We start from the raw sequence: 19792 nt of genomic DNA on the forward strand, positions 1-19792 counted from the left end.
AGATCAGGTGACTACAGAAGCTGCTTGTCACATGTCAGAGGAAGAGTTGCAGGTTCATGTAAGCTAGCAGACATTTAGTACATCACTGAGACTTGGGGCTGTGGAAAAACACTGACAACAGCAGGGAGCTAAAAAAAGTCATTTTCAAATCACACCAGAGTGAGAAGTTTAAAATATAGCGGGGGAGCGTGGGGGTTGAAGGATAACCTCAGGTCAGCAGCTGTGCCTTTGGATCACTAACAGGAGTCAAAGGCTGTGACTAAAATGATCGTTTTGCAGTATAAATGATGGGCATGCATATTTTTCAGCTCTGTGATCGTATGAAAAATATATTTTCATTTTTTTTTTTTCTTTTCTTTCTGTTTACACTGTTCCAGTTCAAATGAACAGAAGTGATTTGCTGCATTAAGCATTCAGGCAGAGTACTGCAAAACAAAGAAACAAATTGAAAAGCTGCAATGACAAACAATCCGATCTACTGATGTGTGCCTTTTAAATGGAACAATTAGAAAACAGCAAGAAGAGAGATGACCCCTTCAGCATCACAGCTGTCAGCTGCTGGAGCGGTTGTGTTGTTGAAGCCCTGCAGCAGTGCAGTGAGAGATCTGTGGCACCACTTTATGATCCTACGTTGCTCCTGCGAAAGGAAAATATTTCATCAATTGGTAGCTATACAACTTATATTTGTGGTCTGGAGGCTCATACACATACAGAAACAAGCTAGATAAATTATCCTCGTTTGCTTAGTTTTTTTGACTGATTTTTATTAAAGTCACTATTTCCATTCTTCAATGCAGTTAACTTAATCAGAAATCTGACACTGATTTAACAGCACCTGCAGCACATTGCCATGTTCACACACCAGTGGAGGCATTTTGATGTGTTGATAGCAGAAGCTTTTTGTTATCTCTTTTTATCTCTACGATCATATATAGAGAAATACAGCATCATTCAGCAATGTAGCATCACCTGATTTTATTGCTGATATCTGCTTCAAACATCAGTGAAAATGTTGCCTGGAATGCTGCCTGAAGATGGTTGAATGAACAACAGAGGATGTAATACCTAAACCCACAGAGTATACACCAGAGACTAAAATGTTTTGTCTGGTTTGAAAAACTACCTGTAACTAACAGTCTCCTGAAAGGCTGGTGACATTATACATATATATAAAGTCAGTCTATTATAATCTATTAACTATAACATCAGAAAGTGATATTGTTGAGATCTAGCAGATCTCCATTTTTTCATTTGTGCTTCCTAGACATGAACCATTATTGCAACAAAAATATATTTGGTAACACTTTACTTGAAGCATCCGGTATAACACATTATAAGTAGTTATAAACACTCATAAATGATCGCAATGCTTTATAACCCATTATACAGCATAGGGTTAGGGTTAGGGTTAGGTCCTGATGCTATAAAGCATTGTGATCATTTTTGAGTGTTAATAACAATACCTATACAATGCTATAATATACTTATAATGTGTTATACAGGGGTGCTTCAAGTAAAGTGTTACCATATAGTTTTTAAAATAAATACTTTTAAAATTGGATTGACTTGGTCACTTGCTAGTTAGATTTGGACATGAAAAAGCTTACAAAAGTTTAGAAACAGTCTTTTTTGGAATAAATTGTGTGGTTAAGGACGTCTGTGTAACTCAGCTACATGCCATGTGCTTTCACTGTGATACAAACAGGTTTTCCTGGATGAATATCCACAAGGGTCTGTTCAAAGCCAGTGAGGACTTGATCCAATCTTATCAGTCTGTCTTGGGTTCTAAATGATGGTTAAGGCCACTAGAGGGCGCCTTCTGCCCAATCAGTAACTTCCTCATGCCCATGTAACAGACAGTATCCCCCTGGAGAAAAGACAATCGAGACAGACGTGGGTTTTGCCAAAAGAACCATTAACCACTTCACAAATAGAAAGTGAAGGTGAAACATATAATTTTACTGTTTGAAACTCAGTTAAACTGCCTTTAAAGAACTCAAAACAACAGGAGAACTCACAATGATGAAAACAAAACAGTATATAATGGGTTTTTTGCATCATTGTATGGACTGTTAATGTATTATCTGTGAAGAATTTGCAGCAGCACCTGAGTTCCGTGTATCATTCATTGTATAAATTAAAGATTGAAGAAACAGCCATAAAAACAAAATGAACAGCACTGATTTTAAGGTCTTCCCACACGAAGCCTTGAGACTCTGGTTACAACCAGTGGTTAAACATTACTAATTTTACTTTACATTAAATGTAAAGTGAAGTCCAAGCGGGACCATGTGAGATTTGTTACATGTGTGCAGGGTGGAACACACAGGAGCAGACATGAAACACTTTGACCTGTGAAACACATCAAATGTTCAAACACATAGAACAATGCTACTTAAGTCCATGAGTCATTTATTTAACACGAACAAAGGTCCACATGTACAGGACAGCAAATGAAAATATTTAATAAAATGTCTCATGTGTTCCTGACATGTGACTTAGTGGATAATGACTGTCTCAGTTAGTGTGGAAAGCTGTGATGTGTCTACCTTCAACACCAAAGTCTTTTATTGCCTCGTTTTCATTTCTCTGCATACCTGGAGATTTTCATTCTTGCACTGTTTTCTCTATCTCCCTTTCTACATGTAGACTCCTTCCTTTCAGTTTGCGTGTGGCTGATTTACTGTAAAAGAGGAACAGTGTGACTAACATTGCTAAAAATAAACAGGAATGTTGAAATGAGGGGGTTATTTTTTTGGTTTTTACACGAGAATGGTCAGCTGGAAAAAGCATTGCTTCCATGTTCATTTTCTTTTGGTCACCATGGAATATTCTGATGGTAGAATGAGCCCTTACGAGTCCAACAAATTGAAGCTGAACGTGCTTATGAAGGTTCTCTTCCTGTCTAACATGCTTCACCCCCAACACCCTTTATCTAAGGATCGATCACCAGCCACTTTCTATCTGGAACACATGCCTGCCATCTGAACCTGGTTTCTCTCACATTGATTCTGAAATCCTCAGCTTCAGCTTGTCCCTTTCATTTGCTCATTTTCAATTTTTGTCACTATTAGTGACCCCCAATGAAAATCACTGCATCTTAATCCCTGCCACCTCAAATTCAGCCTCCTGTCTGAACTGTCTCCAAGCCAAATATTCATTGAAGTCTCGAGCTCAGCATTCATTCTGTTCATCACCATTTCAAACAAGAAGGGCTCAGAGGCCCTGCTGACCCCACTGTGTCACTGACCTGATACATATAGTTTGCTGCATCACCTGACTTTCCCATAAAAATGTTCTCTTGACATCCTGTCAGACTTTCTCTGGGTTTATAAAGAGCAGTTCCCTGTGATCTGTAGCTTAGTGGTTAAAAGACAAAATTAGAAGACAGAGAATGATTGAGGAAGCAGGGCTGTAAATCGAAAAGCTGCTCATTTGCATATCTAGGTCAAATTAGATGACGCCATCTGAAAAGTGACAAATTGTTGCCAACTCAGCCAGAAAACTTTTCAGTGATCATCTAACTGCAAACCTGCTCATTTGCATATCTATTTGCATATCCGGTTAAATCTAGAATAGAATTTAAAATCCTTCTCTTAAACTATAAAGCTCTGAGCAACCAGGCCCCATCAAAGAGCTATTACTCCCATACTGTTCTAGGAGAACGCTTCGTTCTCAGAGTGCTGGTCTGCTTGAGGTTCCTAGGCTCCTACACACTAAAAACAGTTGGGTTAAAAAAATAACCCAATTTTAACCCAACTGCTGGCTCAGAAAAGGACGAACCCCTTTTTTGGGTTATTTTAACCCAACAGGTTGGGTTCTTTTTTTTTCAACCCAATTTTTGGGTTGAATTATTTAACCCAAAAAGTTGGGTTATGCTAACTACAATGTTGGGTTATTCCTCACCCAACTATTGGGTTGCGCAATTTAGCACTCCTAATAGTTGGGTTAAAATAATTGTAATAGTAATGCATTGGTTTTATATAGCGCTTTTCTGGACACTCAAAGACGCTTTACATTGCATTATTCATTCCCTCCATACTGGGTGGTGGTAAGCTGCTACTGTAGCCACAGCTGCCCTGGGGCAGACTGACGGAAGCGAAAGTGCCACTCTGCGCCATCGGCCCCTCCGACCACCACCAACCATTCACTCTCACACTGCTTTCACACTTAGGCAAGGTGGGTGAAGTGTCTTGCCCAAGGACACAATGACAGCTTTACACCTGCGGGAGAGGGAATCGCACCGCCAACCTTCCGGTTATGAGACGACCTGCTCTACCAACTGAGCTACTGTCACCCCAATAGTAACAGTAATAAATACATTTACTGCTGGTTGGTCCTACTTCCCAACTACTTATCAGAATTATTTGTATTCCTTTATTAAAAATATACTTAAAATCAGTAAAAGCAAAAAATGAGAATGAGTTTTTTTTACAAGAAAATGTATTTATTTTACAAAACACAACTGTCAAACATTTGACAGAAATTGGGTAACTTTACTGGAAATAAAAGCACAAAGCATTCTCAAACATTAGAGAAAATCCCATAACTGGACCTGAAAGACAAAAAAAAAAAAAAAAAACAAGAAAAAAAAAACAAGCACCTAACCCAAAAATGAGTTATCTGAAAAACAACCCAAAAATTGTGCATAACCTTGAAAACCCAGAAATTGGGTTAAAATAATAGCCCTATAACCCAGAAAATGGGTTACTCTTTATAGAAATAACCCAAAAATCTAACTCAACACTAGCAACACATAAATTGGGTTACCAAAATAACTCAACATTTTTTTAGTGTGTATAGGTCATAGGTTCCTTGACTCAGTGGGTGCAAACAGTTTCTAACTGGGCATCAATCAAAACAGCTGATCCATTGATTGAATGACCAGATCCAGTGGGTGCAAATGGTTTACTTAACCCCGGGCTCCTACCATGTGGAACCGGCTCCCAGTTCTTCTTCACTTCTCTCGTTTCTTTCATGTAATATTTCATAACTACGTGTCATTGACCATTGTTTCTCTTGTAGTCTGTGTACTCTCTGTTTATACATGACATGTATGTTGATACAAGACATAAAGAATGTACTATCTCCTTCTCTTTCTGTCCCCTCACCCCAACCGGAATAGCAGAAAGTCGCCATCTCTGAGCCTGGTTCTGCAACGGTTTCCTCCTTTTAAACAGGAGTTTTTCCTTTCCACAGTCGCTTATGCTTGCTCATGTGGATCTGTTGGCTTTTCCCTGTCAAAGTGTCTAGAAATTAATAATAATAATAAATAATAATACATTTTATTTATAGGTTCCTTTCAAGACACTCGAGGTCACCGCACAACGAAACAAGATAAAAACAGTTTCAAATACATAGGTTAAAACACAAAAAAGTGTTCAAATGAATTTACGAATACAAGTTTACCAGATCAAAACAGAAGGAGGACTGAAGATCAAAGTGAGTACGCTTGTTTGAACAGGTGGGTTTTGAGAGAGGATTTGAAAATGGATAATGAGTTGATGTTTCTGATGTCAGGTGGGAGGGAGTTCCAGAGGCGGGGAGCAGCACGACTAAAGGCTCTGGAGCCCATGGTGGTCATGCGGGCAGGGGGGATGGTGAGACTGAGAGATGAGGAGGATCTTAACGACCGGCTTGGTGTGTTTATGTGGAGTAGATCAGTGAGGTACAGAGGGGCGAGGTTATGGAGGGCCTTGAATGTTAACAGAATGGTTTTGTAAATGATACGGTGAGTGACTGGAAGCCAGTGAAGCTGTTGGAGAACTGGGGTGATGTGGTGAGAAGAGGGAGTCCTGGTGATAATTCGGGCCGATGCATTCTGGACCATTTGGAGTTTATGGAGGGATTTAAGTGGAAGACCGGAGAGAAGTGAATTACAATAGTCGAGACGGGAGGTGACAAGAGAGTGGACCAGAATGGCGGTGCTGGCAGGAGTGAGGGAGGGACGGAGACGATTAATGTTAGGAAGATGGAAGTAAGCAGATCGGGTGATGTTGTTAATGTGAGTTTTAAATGACAGAGTGCCATCAAGGACGACACCCAAACTCTTGACCTGCGGGGAGGGAGAAAAGGTGGAGTTATCAATGGTGATGGTGAAGCTATTGATTTTGGTGAGAACTGATTTGGAGCCAGTGAGGAGAACCTCAGTTTTATCGCTATTCAGTTTGAGAAAATTAGAGGAGAACCAGGATTTGATTTCCTGGAGACAGACACAGAGGGAGGTGGGGGGGAGGGTGGAGGTGGGTTTGGAAGAGAGGTAGAGCTGGGTGTCGTCCGCGTAGCAATGAAACTGTAGTATTTCCGGAATATCTGGCCAAGGGGGAGAAGATAAATGATGAAAAGGAGGGGACCAAGAACAGAGCCTTGGGGAACACCAGAAGAGAGGGGCACAGAATGGGAAGTGAATGTTTTTCACTGAATGAACTGAGTGCGGCCAGAGAGATATGATGTAAACCAGTCCAGAGCTGTGCCAGATAAACCAATAGTTGCCAGTCTATGGAGAAGGATGGAATGAGAGATGGTGTCAAAAACTGCACTCAGGTCTAGAAGGATGAGGATGGATGAAAGTCCAGAATCTGCTGCCAACAGGAGGTCGTTGGTTATTTTAAGTAGAGCGGTTTCTGTGCTGTGGTGGGGACGGAAACCAGATTGAAATTGCTCAAAGAGGCTGCTATTGGAGAGGTGAGAGTGGATTTGAGAGACAACTGTTTTTTCCAGAATTTTTGAGAGAAATGGGAGATTAGAAATGGGACGAAGGTTATTGAAGTTATTGGTGTCAGAAGTGCCAAATTACTATGGCACTTCATAAATAACGCTGAATTGAATTGAATATCTAGGTCAAATTGAGCTTTACTGTCAGGCATGATCTCAAGTCACTCATGATCATATTGAATAAAGTAGCACTCTCAGTACATAAACAATCCGAACAAATGACAAATACAACTGATTGGCAACAATTTCTAAGTGGGTGGATTGCCAGTGGATTTATAAGCCATTACCATGGTTTCACAACACTTCATAAAACAGGTGAACAGGTTTTTTGCAAAAAGGTTTAAAAATTGCTTCTGGATATGATGCGTTATGAGTTCGTCATTCAGATTTTTTGTATCTCTGTGGCAAAGTGGCAACAGTTTTACATGGAAGGATATGAAGTGATGCGTTTAAATAAAGTTACACTACTCAAATGAATACTTTCAAAAGAAGCCAACCCTTCAACCAGAACTGTGACTGCAACAAAAAGTTGGATCGCTCTGAGTAGAACCCCCGTCACTGCACTTAACACTTTACAGATTCATGTGGCGATCTATTACTGATTTAAAATTAGATCTGAAAGCATTGCTGTTATTGAGGTACAAAGTTTATCACTCTTTTTTTTTTTTTTTTTACAATATATTACAGCAGTTCAGATTATTATCCAATATAGAACTTCAGATTTCTCTACCTAGAACTTATGCCATACAATACATGCAAATGTTAAAGCAATACTTCAACATTTTGGCAAATTAGCCCATTTAGTGCAATCCCTTAGTCATTTCGAACAGCTTACTTCCTTTTTTTGTGAGGGCGAGCTATTGTTTATTCAGAGGTGAGTCGGGGAAGGCTTTCGGGACGGACACAATGGAAGTGGATGGTATTTTTGGTTCCCCTCATCAAACTCAAATACACAATCCAACAACCCCAAAACACTTTGGTGGACACGTTATAATCCGCACGTTAACTACGCTGTGAAATAATGCAAAATTACGAGATTGAGTTGTTTATGTGAAGATTGCTAAGACGGAACTACTTACTAAACATGGCGTCTGGGCGTAGTGATTTCAAAAGAAAAAGTCGTTCCCAGTATTTGCTTCAGTGTCGTAATGCTACAATATTATTTGTTGGTGTTCCACAGCGTAGTGAATGTGCGGATTATAACGTGTCCACCAAAGTGTTTTGGGGTTGTTGGATTCTGTATTTGATGAGTTTGACAAGGGGAAGCAAAAATACCATCCACTTCCATTGTGTCCGTCCCGAAAACCTTCCCCGACTCACCTCTGAATAAACAATAGCTCGCCCTCACAAAAAAAGTAAGTATGCTGTTCGAAATGACTAAGGAATTGCGCTAAACGGGCCAATTTGCCAAAATGTTGAAGTATCGCTTTAAGTCTCAAGCACATTATATCTCTACAGTTGTCATTTATAATTCTTGTTTTACACATTACCAGTTATAAAAATCTTTGAAGATGAATTGTCACGACTAATGAATGCGTTCATTATTCATTATACAAGTGAGTGTTGACAGAAAGTGTCACCATACACTGACGTGGCCACCGTGCGAATACATACTGCATATATTTGAAATGACAGTGAAATGGATGGAACATGCTACAAGTGAGTCTGCCGCTCAGAGATAAGGCAGAGCCCCCCTTCTCATGTAGTTATCAGTTTTCTGTAGACAAACAGGCAAATGTAAGAAAACCACCAGTCACCACAGGTTCTAAAGAAAAGACAGAGGCCACTCCCCACAGAAACCCAGCTCTTTAAGCTCTTTGGCAGAGGAAGGCAGTTTAATACAGGTGGACCATTTCCAGCAAAGGACACGCTCTCAGGTAAAGGTGACGATAAAGTTTATTATACTATTTATTCATTGTTTGTTTGCTTATTATTATGTTTATTTATTTATTATTTATTTATTTAAATGTATTCACTGATGCCATATTAAATTTTTAATTTCTATTTGATTTTAATTAACGGTTTAATAGATGAATACTTGATGTGATTTGACATGGAAATATCACAGACGACTGTACTTGTGATGTTTGGAAAAAAAAAAGTGAGCTCCATCAAGTAGGCAGTGGAGAGGAGTGACTGTGATGTATGATGAAACATGGAAAGGCTCTGTTTAGGAGACCATGTGGGACAGAACTGGGGACAAATATGAAAAAAACTCAAATCTCATGAATCCTGGCAGCATATTATTCAAAATCTGGTCTCCCCTGAAGTGAATTTTTCGTGTGGTTTTCAAATGTTCAAAACCCTACCATGAATCAAGACTTATCTGTTTTCTGTATTGGCCATTTCTCCAGAAAATTGTTCATTAGAAAAATGAAATGTAACAAAATGAATTAGTTACATCTGTGACTTTGAGATGTGTCCCCAAAAAAAATTTCCCAAGAATGTTTTCTTGGGAAATTGTTTTCTTTCCAGTAGTCTTGGTGGAGGGATTTGTAAGTTGTTTCTGCTGGTAAATTTCTAAGGTGGGGCGCTTCATCATTCTTCCATTTCAGTGCGTTTATGTTGCAGCTCATCCAGGCAGGAATGACCAGCAGGACTGTCTCATCAACAAAAGTTTTATTTTTAACTTGCCAACATTTAATGGAAAAACTTTTTCACCTGCGACTCCTCTCATCAAGCGTGTGTCTGATGCTCTGCTGCTCTCCAGTAACAACTTGCACCTCAGTGAGGCGTTCAGTACAACTGGAAATTCACAATGTTTACAGAAATGAAGAAATGACAGACAAAAACAAAACAAAACAAAACAAAACAAAATAAAACAAGTGGCGTGTCTGTGAACCTTACACTATATAAAATATGGTTGTATTTCCTTTTATTGACAACAAAAATGACTTAAAATGTATATAACTGTCCACATCTCTCACATATCTATGTATCTTACACTTTAATAGCTATATCACATTTAAATCCTGTGTATTTATCTTCAGTTGGACAAGTTACTTTTAAAAAGTAATCAGTTATAGTCACTATTACTTCTTAAAAAAAGTAACTGGGTTCGTAACTGAGTTATGATATTTTATAGCAACTAATAACTAGGTAAAGTAACTACTGCATTACTTTGGGAAAAAAAACATGTTTAAATATGTCAACTAATTTGGAACCGACTTTTAATGAAACTTTAAGATCATGCTGAATTAACTATCATAAAGCTGAACATATGATTAATGAAATAAATGGACATTTGACAGGATAAATTAAAAACAGGAAACGCTAGATGCATTTTAATTATTCAAACATCCAAACATCAACCAGTCAAATTTCATTTGTGTCTCTACATCTATTAACATAGATATACGACAATGGTTTGTTTTGCTAATGTCTGTACCAAACTGTCTTTGTATGATCAGGGCTCTCTTCGGCTATATCTGTGTCATGTCACGTGACTCACTTTGTACCAATATGGTTCCTTCTTTCTGTACACTAACTCCGTGGTCAGGGCTCAGCTGCACTCTGGCAGATAAACCAGCAGTGAATTATGCAGGAAAAAGTCATTAGATTACTCAATAATACTACTGTTTATTTTAAAGGTGCTGTAGGCAGGATTCGGCATCTCCGATTTGACCCATCTAAGATGGCGATAGAAACCCAGCACAGCCAATCCTGTCCTGTTTTCTCTGACATCATGCCCTTACGCAAGTTAAGCCCCTCCCACAAGAACGTGTGACGAACGCCCCTCGACCAATCACGGTCAGAGCCTCAGGGGCTCTTCTGATTGGTCAAAGATACCTGGAGCTGTCAAGATTCCTTTTCAGCTCAGAACAGAGACAGATGGAAATGCTGCGCCCTTGCGGTAGTGCAATTATGCTACACTCCTAAAGGATTATCAATGGATAGTCTAACATTGAATCCAAAGAAAACACAGAAAAATTAGCATTGACTAGCAAAATCCTTCCTACAGCACCTTTAATGCTGTTACTCCCATCACTGTTTATCTCACATTCATAGACCAGATCATGATGGGCGACCTTAAATCTGCCCCAAACCACGTCATGAAACAGCACTGGTTGGTTTAATTTCATGTCATTCATTTAAATGGTTAATTAGTGAGTGGTGGAATCTCTACTGAGACCCGCCTCCTCACAGTGACTTTTCCAGTACCAGACGCTATTTATTTGCTCCTTCATTGCAGATGATTTATAGAAAATGAAGTACATACATTTTAATACAACATAATTCAGTATTAGAGTTTATGTTGCTCTTTTTTTTCCTGTTTCTGAATCACAGTTAATAGTCATCATGTCAGTCTTCAACAGCACTCAACAGTCAATCCTCAGATAGTGTCGAAATAACAACCCTTCTAGTGTCCATCCATTTGTCCATCTTTTGTAGCACTTTATCCACGTTGGAGTCGCATAGTGCTGGAGTGAGTCCCAACGGTCAATATAAGCATGTACGCAGGTTTTTCAAGACACCTTATTTGTGTTCTGCATCATCTCAACAATTAATGTGGCTTAACAACATGCTGTCTATAATATTAGTGACTGGAATGATTCTCACCAGGTGAAATGGAGCAACAGCGCACTTCCTTGGTGAAAGTACACCTCATGCAGGTGAAGAATGGATCAAGACCCGTTCAGCCCAAACCACAGGAGCGAGAACAGTGGGCCAATAAGATGGAGTTCGTCCTGGCTGTGGCTGGACACATTATTGGCCTGGGAAATGTCTGGAGATTTCCATATCTGTGCTACAAGAACGGAGGAGGTCAGAGTATAATGATATGGTTATGCTGATCGTGTTTCTGAGAGTAGCTGAATAGATCATGACTACTTTCAGAAAAAAAAAAAAGTTTGCCGTAATTTTTGTTATTATTATTTATTTTAATGTTTGAAGAAAATTTCCTGATGAAAAGGACATAGTGAAGGGCAAAATAAATTTCTTTGAAGAAGCAATTCATTATGAGTGTTTATACTCATGGGAGCTTTATGAAATGCTAATTCCCCCTCATTTCAAAAAGTTAGTTTTTAAGTTTTATCTTTAATCTATAATTTTCATATTTACAAAAAAGATCCACTGATTTCTGAAAACTTCATTCACTGACGTGTTTATATTTTTAGGGGTGTTCTTCATTCCATACCTTTTGTTTTTGGTCACCTGTGGCATCCCACTCTTCTTCTTGGAGACGTCTTTGGGGCAGTTCACATGTCAGGGTGGAATAACGTGTTGGACAAAAATCTGCCCCCTCTTTGAAGGTAGTGCTTTATTTTTTAACTGATGAGTCACAATCTTTCATGATTATATGGAACACTTTAAAATTCTCCTATATGCTGATGTTCGCTATTCTTCTGAATCTGAGCATCTTACAAAGTTGACACAATTGTCTCTCAACAGGCTTAGGTTATGGAAGCCAAGTTGTTGTTTTGTACACTGGGGTGTATTATATCATCATACTGGCTTGGACATTTCTCTACCTGTTTTCATCCTTCAGGACTGAGCTTCCATGGGCGAGCTGTAATAACAGCTGGAACACAGGTACCAACATTTACCAGCACTACATCCCCACCTCCTCAACACTCACTTGTCTGTTGTGTTTGCCTGGTTAATAAATTCTTGTGTTCTGTCTTTTTGTTTTTGTTTTCATGGAAGATCACTGTTTTGAGTACGCTCACAATCAAACCTCAACTGTGCAACTTGATGGAAACAGCACATCCTCAGTCGTTGAATTTTGGGAGTAAGTAATAAGAACGATTGCAGTGATTCATATCTATTTTTTTCCTGGTTGGCATCTATGAGAGGCGTTGGGTTCTCGATCTGGAACTACCCAACTTATTTTTTTTCCCCCTGTTGTATGTAACCTAATGAATTGCGTTACAGGAGGAGAATCTTGGGGCTGTCTGATGGGATTGATGAGCTTGGCAGTATTCGCTGGGACCTCGCTCTTTGCCTACTGCTTGCCTGGGTGTTGTGTTACTTCTGTGTGTGGAACGGAGTGAAGTCCACAGGAAAGGTGCAGCGCAAACAAAATGATGAACTGCTCTGCTGTACTTAACTTCTCCTCTATCTATTTAATGTATGTGATATTAAATAAAAAAGTGTTTTTTCTCATTTATTAGGTGGTGTACTTCACAGCCCCATTTCCGTTTGTCATGTTGGCGGTGTTGCTCGTTCGTGGTCTCACGTTACCAGGGGCCAAAGAGGGGATTATGTTCTACCTTTACCCAGACCCGTCCCGCCTCTCTGATCCAGAGGTACAGCTGGAGCAAAACTCGAATGAGATCTAAATGTCTATACAGATATTTTACCAGGGTTGCTTCTTCTAGATTATTATTTTCACTTTTGATTTGATCAACAAATTGTCTTAAATATTATTTCTGTTTATAAAGTAAACCTAAATTCATTCATGTGCCCCAGGTATGGATGGACGCCGGTAGCCAAATATTCTACTCCTATGGGGTTTGTACTGGCGTTCTCACATCTTTAGGAAGTTACAACAAGTACAACAACAACTGCTACAGGTCTGTTATTTATGTCCATACTCACTTCAGTGTCCCCGGCCGATCGCAGCAGTGAACTCATGTTTCCGTGTTTGGATGTTTCGCCCACAGAGACTGTGTCTACCTGTGCCTGTTGAACAGCTTCACCAGCTTTATTGCTGGTTTCGCCATCTTTTCTGTGCTTGGCTTCATGTCGAAGGAACAAGGTGTGGATATATCCATGGTGGCTGAGTCAGGTATGACAGCTCTTTACTTTACGTTTCACAGAAGACTGTAGTGGACCTGGTGTGGGTTGTTCCACGGTGTGACCATCTCTTGCAGGTCCTGGTTTGGCGTTCATTGCTTACCCACGTGCTGTGGCTTTAATGCCATGTCCTCAACTCTGGGCAATTTTCTTCTTTATCATGATCATTTTTTTAGGATTGGACAGTGAGGTAAGAATCAATCACATAGTTGATGCCATATTCAAGCTGTGATCATAATTCTATCTTGTAATAAAACAAATTCCTGTCATTGGCACAGTTTGTGTATCAAGAGGCTCTGGTCACAACCATCTCCGACCTGTATCCTTCTTTATTTCGAAACAACAATCGGCGGAAGCTTCTCCTTTTGGCCATTAGTGCAGGAAGTTTCCTCATTGGCCTTTTCATGGTGACGGAGGTGAGTGGTTTAGAGTTGGAAATATACTCTATTATATATTATATTATACAGTAAAGACAAATCATACAAATACAACAGGAACCTGAACGGACACTGTGCTTTTTTTAAGTGCTACCTGTTTCTTCGTGCGTGCAGGGAGGCCTTTATATCTTCCAGTTGTTTGACTACTATGCCTGCAGTGGAATGACATTGCTACTTTTTGCCATTCTTCAGTCGGTGTGTATTGGATGGATCTATGGTAAGGAATTCCTTCAACTCGGTAAATACTGATGACAGTGTAATCCAAACCACCATCTCTGACACTTTTTAATGCCTGTTGACAGTCAAGTTTCACACACTAGCTCTCAGCAATGAATCGTGGCATGCTGTTAGTGCTCAGTTTTGCTTGAGGGTGTGTGAAAGGTACGGAATTAACTTGATATTGTAGACGGAGCTAAGCAGTACTGTATCAACAGCATACTGTAACAACAGCACTGGAACAACAGTTAACATACATATGAGGGACAGAATACAGGGAACACCTCTCACTATGTTGGACTTCAACACAATACCACCAGATGAAACAGATAGATAAGTACAAGTCAGGTTGAGATTATTTGGCCGTGTGCTGAGGAGAGATAGTGGACATGTTGTATATTGATCTATTGTATTCTGTTCTATTCTGTTCTATTCTATTCTATTCTATTCTATTCTATTCTATTCCCAAGGTGCCGATCGTCTGTATGATAATGTGGCCGACATGATTGGGTACAGACCTTGGCCTTTCATGAAGTATTGTTGGAAGTACTTCACACCAGCTATCTGTACTGTGAGTTCTGGAAAGACACATGTCTGTTCATCATCTTGTTCATGTTGTCCTGACAACCTGAGTGTGTCCGACAGCTGCCACAGACGTATGTCTGTGTCTCAACCAGATGGAAAGCCACTGATAAACCACTGACTTTGCACTGACGGAGACCCACTGATCAACTTCAGGCTCTTTACTGTCATTTAAATAAAGGCTTAATTATGATGTACCAAAGTTTTAAAGCTCCTAACATCTCTCCCACACTTTGCTGCAAACTCATATCAAATAAATCAGACTGATTTTTAAGCTCATTTAATCTAATGAATATTTATCTTACCTAATGTCAATTTTTACTTTTAGAAATAAAGAATTGAGCTATCTATCAATCCCCATGAGGAAATTATTTCTATAAATTTAATATTATTCAAATTTAACCTTAATTAAACCAACTAGGAGCAGCGGTTTAAACAGCACATGGGAGGCTGCTGTGGTTCAGGGGCCTTGCTCAGGGGTCCTCAGTAGTGACCTACACACAGAGAGATTCAAACCTATGATCTCAATTCTCTTCTCCAGGCCACATCAGCAACTTAATTTACTTTAGCAGAGTCTAAATTGTAAAACAGAAATCTGTCAGCATCACACTGACACACAAACAACAATCTCTTTATCAAGAAACTTTTTAATTTGTTAACTTTTCATCTGAAATTTTCATTTTTTGATAAAAAAGGACTTTAATGGTGCAATTAATGAATTAGTAGAACATTTGAACAAAAAAAAGGTATAAAACATCTATGGTTGACCAAAGTGCTTTACAATTCAAACAGAAAGAAGAAGAAAAAAGGCTGCAATTTTATCCAATACTACTTATATTTAAGAAAGTATTGTAGTATTTATTATAATTAAGTAAACACAGCTCAGTCTGTTTTATGTGTAATTTGAATGTATTTTTTGTGAAATAAATACGAATGTGCAATATGCAATAACTCAACAATATTTTGACTTTTTATATTGGCGTCTAAGACCTGACCTATAACAACATCCTTCATGCTTAACATAAACGTTTGCATTTTGCACATATTTCATTGAGTACAGCACATAGAGATCTGGAAGGATAACAGCTGAATAGTCTTTGTAAACAAAACAGGTTTATGCTATACTGATAAACTGCACTTTGTTAATACAGTCAACTATCTTAATTTTCTACGTATCTTGTTAACTTTAACACTGAGGGCAAAAACTGTGCCGTGGAAATTACCTCATGAATCCATGCTTTGTGTTTTGTTTCCTCTCTTTGTCTATTTAGGGCACACTTTTCTTCTCACTGGTCAAATATTCCCCACTGAAGTTTAACAACACTTACGAGTACCCCTGGTGGGGGTACGCCATCGGGGGACTCTTCACTCTCTCGTCCACACTCTTGACTCCCCTGAAGATGCTGCATGCTGTGAGCGTCACTCCAGGAACACTGAGACAGGTACAATCACACAATCGCAGTGCTTTTCATGTCCTCCAATTGGAAATCCGAATTGATAAACGAGACTGTAATAGATTACATGACAATGTGAAGTGTCTTTCTTTCACCACACAGAGGCTGAAGCTCTTGTGCACTCCAGCAGACTTACCCATCGCGAAAATCAAGCAATCGTCGACCAACGAAGCGTTCCAGACTTTCACAGAGCTGCGCACCCTTCGCCACACAGAAAGTCCTGGTGACAGAACCGAGGGCGCTTACTTGATTTCAGCTGCAGTGACAAAGGACTGCTGAGCAGAATGTGGATTCTTTGCAACATCCATAGTGCTGTAACACAAAAGTACTGCACAGATCTAAACACCGTGAACAGAAAGAACTTCTTTACTGTCAGTTTATTTATTCTACTGCTACAACTACTATAACCACTGCTACTATATTAATTACAAATAACAATCATGAGGATTGTAACTGAGTGTTTAATCAGGTTTGTGCAATTGAAGAAAGTTTTGGATCAGTTTTAAATCATGACTTGTGTCCTTCAGATTAACAGTTATTGCTATGTATTACTTATAATTTAAGGGCAGCACAGTGACTCAGTAGCATTTTCTCATCATGGGGAGAATAACCTTAGTTTGAAGCAGAGCTTACAGGCCCTTTCTGTGTAGAGTTTGCATGTTTGTCCTGTGAGAAGGTTTTCTCGGGGTGCTCCTGTTTAATCCCACAGCCCTATGAAATGCACAGGTTAACTGTTGAGTCTAAAATTGCACAAAAGTGTCGATGTAAATATGTTTGTGATTGTCTGTCTCTCTAAGAGTCGTACATTAAATGTATTGATACATAAGAATAAGTCAGCATTTATACACACACATACAAATTAGTTTTTCAATGTTTCCATGCTTAAACACCAAACGATACAGGTGCAAAAGAATCGGTAAAACAGTTCACACCTGAACACATCTTTATCAACTGGAAGAAAACTGACTCCACAGGTTGTAATTCAACACACTCCGTGTTCACAGCAGAGTAATTACAGTGTAATCTAACACATCAGCTTTGTGTTCTTAAATCAGTGCCTCAGTCTAAGTTTTTTCAGCTGCATTAGTTATTGAGTGAACTCCTCTATCCATGCTCTCAAGGTTGAGTACAGGTAGACTTGTACAATTTAGTGTGATTCTGCAAAAATCTCTGCCTTTGCAAAGTGAAAAGATTCATTTAGGTTAGAGTTGATGAAAAAGTTTTCAATTTAAGTACACAAGGCATTTTTTTTTAAAAAAGTTTATACTTTCATCATACCATGAAGTGTTTTCTTTTAACACCCTAATGATCCTTCAGAAGGAAAATATATGTTAGGAGAGGGCTAAACTGGGAATGGTTGAGTGTAAAACAAGCTTTGAAAGGTTATTATTATCATTATTTTTATTATTTGTGGTTTGTGTGGACTATAAATATGTCAACAGATACTGTCCAGGTACTGCAGTTTCTTAAGTGAGTAGAAAGTAAGTAAATTGTTTTTATATAACGCCTTTCGCCACCACAGTCCAAAGAGTTGTGTTTGGTTATTTCATCCTAAACGTATGAATGAACAGTTTGTATTTCTGTGTTAGCCCTGTGTTGGAACATCAATCTTTCTACAGCGTACCCTGAGAGTTTCTGTCATGCTCTATAAATCCCTGTTTTTGTTAACATCACCTGCCGTTTCTGTGTCGCAGTGATCATACTGATGTGTAAATCTGGAGGTAAAATTGTCTGAAATGAGGCTTTGCTGTCAAGCCAGATCAGCAAGGATTCCTAATTAAAAAAAAGACAAAGCTGAATGGTGCATGTTGGTGTTTTAATAAGCTCATTGTACTAGACTGTGTGCAACCTTTGAAATTTGATTCATGGTCCACAGCAGACACCACCTGCCAGTTTTTACAGTTTACCACATTTCGAAGAAAATTTAAATCTAACTTATAGATAATTGAGGACGGAGGAAACTATGAATGTACCGAAGGAATATTTATTATGAGTGAGGATAGTTGCTGCAGAAATTTGTAAATTAAAGTAATGATCTAACATCCTTATTCACCTGTTTATTTACATGTTTTTCATGTAGCTTTTGTAGATATTAAAATGTCACGGCATCTCTGATGGAAAAAGAAAGAAAAAGAACAGAAGAAAGTCACAAGGTTCAAACAAACCGACCAGAAAAGGGATGTGATTTAATGAAATCTGCTTCCTCCAAAACTGGTGATCTGTTCTGGATGTAATCTGTCTGCTTTCACCCAACGACAATCCCCTCCTGAGATGTCTGATACAAACCACTAGAGGGCTCTGAAGCCACACATCCAGACATAAAGTCAGACATCGCCACCAGAAGCCTGTGAACACTGGAAGCTTCCTGTAGACCAGTGTTTTCTTCACCATGGTTTTCTCACAAAAGCAAACTGTAGAAATATGTCAGTGTTATTTTAATGCAACAGATCCTTATCTGAGAGAGAGAGAGAAGGAGAGAGAAGGAAAGAGAGAGAGTGAGAGAGATATGCTGGTACTCTCCTCTCAGCATGTAGAAAGTACAAAAAGTACAAAAGTAGAGACAATATGTTTCTATTCTTTATTTTTTATTTTTATTTTATAGTATTTGCACTGAGTTGCACCGTTTTCACTTCAGTGGAGTATGTTAAACTGTTTATATTGCATGCTTATTTTATGTAACGCTTTGGCAATGTAAATGTGTGTTTGTCATGCCAATACAGCTTCTTTGAACTGAACTGAATTGAATTGAGAGAGAGAGAGAGAGAGAGAGAGAGAGAGAGAGAGAGAGAGAGAGAGAGAGAGAGAGAGAGAGAGAGAGGTTGAACTTTGCCATTGACTGACACCTGCTGGTGTTGGCCTATCATTAATCCCATTATGCCTGAGTACAAAAAGTAAAGAATGGTGAGGCCGACCCCCTGATGTTTACTCTGCTCAAAGCAAAGCGATGTGAATTTGACAGAAAACATTTCAACAGCACCTCATGCTTTTGTGTCCAAAAGGATGAAAGTAATATTATATTGTTATTAACAGCTTATACACTTTAATCTTTCAAGCATAAGCCAAGGAGGCCTGAAACTTGGCCAATAGCAAATCTACAGTGTATATTATGTGTGAATTTGTTTCAGTAAATATATCGAATTTATTGGCGTCTATGACACTATTGTGGAAAAATGCTATAGATCCAGAGAGCATGGCTCAAGATGTAATTAAAATATGTGGGGGGTTATCTATGTCTAGTTTAGATTAAATGGTAGCTGCATTTTTGTTCCAAGATTCCATCAAACAAAATCACTTCAATATTGACTTTCATTGAAGATGTATCATGTCATTGTTCTCAATAAACAGAACAAACTCCACCAAATGTGACTTGCAGTTCGGTACTTTTAATTTTAGATGGCCACTGGTGCCTATGTGAAGCAATACCTTCACAAATTCTACTTTTTTGAAGCATACATTTCTTTGATTATTAAAAGGTAATAATTCTGCTTCATGTTCAGCTTGACAATACTGCGAGCCACACACTGTTTTAAAAAGTAGACAAAGTCAAATATCTTCAACAGAGTAAAACAGTCTGTTATCTCTGGCTAACTTTGTGCTGAAGTGAAGTCAAGATTATATTGTGAGTGCTTCTATGTTAATCATGTGGAATTA

At 38.8% G+C, this 19792-nt stretch overlaps 1 protein-coding gene across 1 annotated transcript in view; it reads left to right on the top strand.

Moving 5' to 3' along the window:
* LOC115388110 (sodium- and chloride-dependent GABA transporter 2-like) overlaps positions 1 to 16420 on the top strand; it is a 20537-nt gene extending 4117 nt beyond the window's left edge. The window contains exons 3-17 of the mRNA XM_030091051.1: positions 5521 to 5640; positions 11278 to 11478; positions 11832 to 11966; positions 12106 to 12246; positions 12361 to 12445; positions 12589 to 12721; positions 12828 to 12962; positions 13126 to 13229; positions 13320 to 13444; positions 13530 to 13642; positions 13731 to 13868; positions 14004 to 14106; positions 14576 to 14676; positions 15959 to 16129; positions 16244 to 16420. Of these exons, the coding sequence (XP_029946911.1) occupies positions 5521 to 5640; positions 11278 to 11478; positions 11832 to 11966; positions 12106 to 12246; positions 12361 to 12445; positions 12589 to 12721; positions 12828 to 12962; positions 13126 to 13229; positions 13320 to 13444; positions 13530 to 13642; positions 13731 to 13868; positions 14004 to 14106; positions 14576 to 14676; positions 15959 to 16129; positions 16244 to 16420 (1982 nt within the window). The remainder of the gene's footprint in view (positions 1 to 5520; positions 5641 to 11277; positions 11479 to 11831; positions 11967 to 12105; positions 12247 to 12360; positions 12446 to 12588; positions 12722 to 12827; positions 12963 to 13125; positions 13230 to 13319; positions 13445 to 13529; positions 13643 to 13730; positions 13869 to 14003; positions 14107 to 14575; positions 14677 to 15958; positions 16130 to 16243) is intronic.
* The last annotated feature ends 3372 nt before the right edge of the window (positions 16421 to 19792 follow it).

Source organism: Salarias fasciatus, chromosome 5 (genome assembly GCF_902148845.1).
Source record: "Salarias fasciatus chromosome 5, fSalaFa1.1, whole genome shotgun sequence".
NCBI lineage: Eukaryota > Metazoa > Chordata > Actinopteri > Blenniiformes > Blenniidae > Salarias > Salarias fasciatus.